Source organism: Rhea americana, unplaced genomic scaffold, assembly GCF_003343005.1.
Source record: "Rhea americana isolate MKP2758 unplaced genomic scaffold, rheAme1 scaffold_372, whole genome shotgun sequence".
Classification (NCBI taxonomy): domain Eukaryota; kingdom Metazoa; phylum Chordata; class Aves; order Rheiformes; family Rheidae; genus Rhea; species Rhea americana.
Genome location: NW_028186504.1, coordinates 458,605 through 462,037, shown reverse-complemented (window position 1 = coordinate 462,037; position 3,433 = coordinate 458,605). Strand labels below are relative to the sequence as shown.

The following is a 3,433-nucleotide window of genomic DNA, read 5'->3' as shown; positions in this document are numbered from 1 at the left end:
GGTGAAGTTGTTCTCTTTAAGTATAGGACTGACTGACTTAAATACCGTATCGTTGCTTTTCAGGTGTTCTTGGCCCCTCAAGCATCTCTGCTAGTTCTGTTAGGAGCTGGCGGCTGTTGCCAGCTGCTGCTGGTGGCCCCGGGGGGGCTGCGGCTGCGCCCCGGGTCTGGCTGTAGGTGCCGGGGCGGCCGCGCCGCGCTGCGGGGAGCCGGCACCGCCACCGTGCTGCTCTTGGTMGCCCGACGGCGCTGGGGGCCGGTGTGAACCGCTGCGGCGCGCGAAGGCGGCTCTGGCCGAAGCCTTGTTCGGGGGGGGAGATGGTGCTGGTGCGTGGTGTGAGCAGCGGTGCTGGGGGCCCCAGGCCCGGTGGGGTGGGGGGGGTCCCTCCCAGCCCCATCCTGCTTTGGATGATCCCAGAGCCCAGGCGCCCGAGCGAGGCTGCAGCGGGAGGGTTTGGGGCGTCGTCGGGATTTTATGGCTGCCTGCAAGGCGTCTGCGCTTCGCCCCCCGCCACGGGACCGGCCCCACGGCCGGCGGGACCCTCGGGGCGCCCGATGCCACCCGCCACGGCGGCTCTCTGCCGCTCCGCGGGGCTGCGCGGACGGGCTCGTCCTCCCCTGGCCCTGCCACCGCTCCGGGGGCGACGGCTGCAGGAGAGCACCGGCGTGGGGAAAGCAGGGGGCCTGTGTAGTAGTGTAAATAGTTTATTTGATCTTATGCCAGGAACAGACCAGGAAAGTAACAGGAACTGCTTTTATAAAACACTTCTAATACTGCTAAGAAGCAGGTCTATTACTAGAAAAATATTAAAGAGAACATGCCAGTATTATATTCTATCATCTGCATGATTGATAATTTTTGTCTTAAATTAAAAAAATTACCTTTGAGCTTAAAAGAATGTGAGAGCTAGTATGTCCAACCATTTGACTAAAAATTAATTAAATTAATTGCCAATCTTTTTAAACACAGATTAAAATGCTCTTCTATCACTATCATCAGTGATGAAAGGCGATCGTGGCATGTTCTCTTCAGCATGTCAGGTACGCGTGGCTGTAGATGCGAGAAGGTGGCAGTTTTTAAAGTAAACTTCCTGCAAATAGGTAAGCAGCGGTCAATGTGGTAACTCTGAGCCCCAAATGGTCCATTTAGTTAAATATAAAAACAAAAACTATAAGTTAAAATAACATTCAGATTGTATAGCACAGGCTGATGCATTTTTTTTWAAACAATATTTACAATATTACCCAGAGGCAGAAGTGGGAATAAAAGAGAAGTGTAAAAACCATAAAAAACTGCACCAATTTTGTAGCAAAATATCTGTACATTTAAAAACAGATTATCATATAACTACACATTATCCAAGAAAAATGGGACCTTCACCAGTGGTTCACATAAGCACAACGTAAAAGAAAAGAAATTCAGTGGTTAAATACTATACAATAAATTTTACAATTAACATATTGATGCAATGATACCAGAGAAGGTAAGCTGTAAGCAAAATGTAGCTGCTTGGAAAGCACAAATTTAGTTTCAGTCCAGTTCACTTCTGAAAAGACCAAGTACCCTGCGGTCACTCAGTTCGGCTCTTTCTTCTTCTACCAGGAGAGCGATGTAAAACCAGGAGTGGGGTGTGCGTCGTGGCCCTAAACTAAGGCTAATTGATACCCTTTCTCGAGCGCCGCGAACGCGATGTGGGCGCTGGCCGGGCTGCGCCCCGGCTCGGGCCGGCGGGGGCTGCCCGGGCCGCGTGCGGCGCGCTCGGGGTGGGTTATTAGCCGCCCCTCTCTGTAATGGTCCTCAGGCGCCTTAATACTGATTACGGAGGTGTTAATACCTTAGTGCTAATTAATAAATACACTGTTATCCAAAAGCTGCCGCTAGCCAAAGAAAAAAAARTAACGGCCTTATCCGCCCTCCTCCTTTTGTGCCTTTGCAACGCTTCTTGTGCCCCCTCCCCRAGTCCTTCTGCCCCAGCCCTGCACTGTGCTACAAAAGCAGAAGCTAAAAGTGACAAATAGTGTTTTTTTAGTTGATTGACAGAAAACTTGTGATCACTGACCTACGTGCTACCACATCCTCACTGCAGCGGTGTGGAGCCTATGCATGGTGGGGAAAGGCATGGGCCAAGACCTGTAATTATTTCCCTATTACATATGGAAAGCCCTTACATGTTTGGTTTTTCTTTTTTCCTAACCAAAAGAAAAAGAAAAAAAAAAAAGAGAGAAAAGGAAGCCAATCACTCAGTGCAGCTGAAGCCGAGGCCGTTCCTCAGCGACGGCGCAGGAACGCGTTYAGCTTCCGCAGCCCACGGCAGAGCGTGTCCAAGCATCACCTGTGCGCAACCGGCYGGGAGCCAGGTCAGGTCAGCTGAAGACCTGTCACTAAACTTTTATAGACCCAAACACCCCAAAACAACATCATATATTTTACATTTTGGTTAAAAATACTGATTAATGTATTGGTGTAAAAAAAGATACCCAATCAAATCAAGTCCTATTGCTTTGATTAATTTGAGCAGGTACTTCAACTTTAGGCACTTGTTAGCTACAGTTGAGTGGAGAGCCCATCGCTGGCGTTCCTATGCATTTTTGTAGGTCTCTGAGCCCTTTAGAAGGTAATTTTTACTGTTTCCAAGGCTGTAATTAAGTGGCAGACCCCCATTAGTCACATGGGCAAGGTATCAGTCAAGCAAACCCTTTACTTTACACATGCAGGTCTCCAGCTCACATGGTTATTTCAGCACCATTTGCAGAGCGCAAGTTCTGGTCGTCAAAGCGCCGTCTAACGCTTCTCCTCACCGCATCGGCCCGTCGGTATGGCTGGTTTCGAAGATCTGCGGAGAGGAAACGGGCGGTGAGAGCCACGCGAGCGGGGCGCGCACGGCACACACGCACGCGCACAGGCACACGCAGGCACACACGCGCGCTGCCTAGCCAAGAAGAAGTCCTGCTGGAAGCCAATCAAAGCAGCTTGTGTAGGAGCAGTAGGAGGGCCGTCACCCCAGGGCGGCCAGGCTGGGCCCGGCTCACTAAGCACCCAGGCAGCTGGTAATACTGGTGAAAGCAAACGGGCCCGCGCCCAGGGAGCCGAGCGGCTGCCCGCCCCCGGCTGGCAGCATCTACCGSAGCCGTGGCGAAAGGCAACGCGGGTGACAGCTGCTCTGCTGACATTCAGGTGGTTCCTCTGCGCCGCCACCAAAGCCCCTGTACGAGGCTGCAAGCGCTTTCTGAGGCGCGATGAGGAGCGGCTGCCTGCCTAACGGAGGCTACGCGGCTATAAACCTTCGTCACCAGCGCGGGCGCGACGCCGCGCCTCCGGGGCGCCCTCTCGGAAAAGCGCCACCCTGAGAAAAAGCCRCTGCTGCCGGCAGCACGGCGCAGGAGCAGGGCCGCGGGGCGAGGCGGCCCAGCGCCGGGAGCACGCGCGCCCCCGC

At 53.0% G+C, this 3,433-nt stretch overlaps 1 protein-coding gene across 4 annotated transcripts in view; it reads right to left on the bottom strand.

Annotated features, from left to right (window-relative positions):
- Positions 1-688: 688 nt before the first annotated feature.
- FMNL2 (formin like 2) overlaps positions 689-3,433 on the bottom strand; it is a 78,998-nt gene continuing 76,253 nt past the window's right edge. The window contains exon 25 of one of the 4 annotated variants that reach the window (XM_085312970.1): positions 689-2,833. In XM_085312970.1, the coding sequence (XP_085169096.1) occupies positions 2,724-2,833 (110 nt within the window). In that variant the 3' untranslated portion in view covers positions 689-2,723. The remainder of the gene's footprint in view (positions 2,834-3,433) is intronic. The other 3 variants (XM_085312973.1, XM_085312971.1, XM_085312972.1) reach the window with 3 other exon arrangements.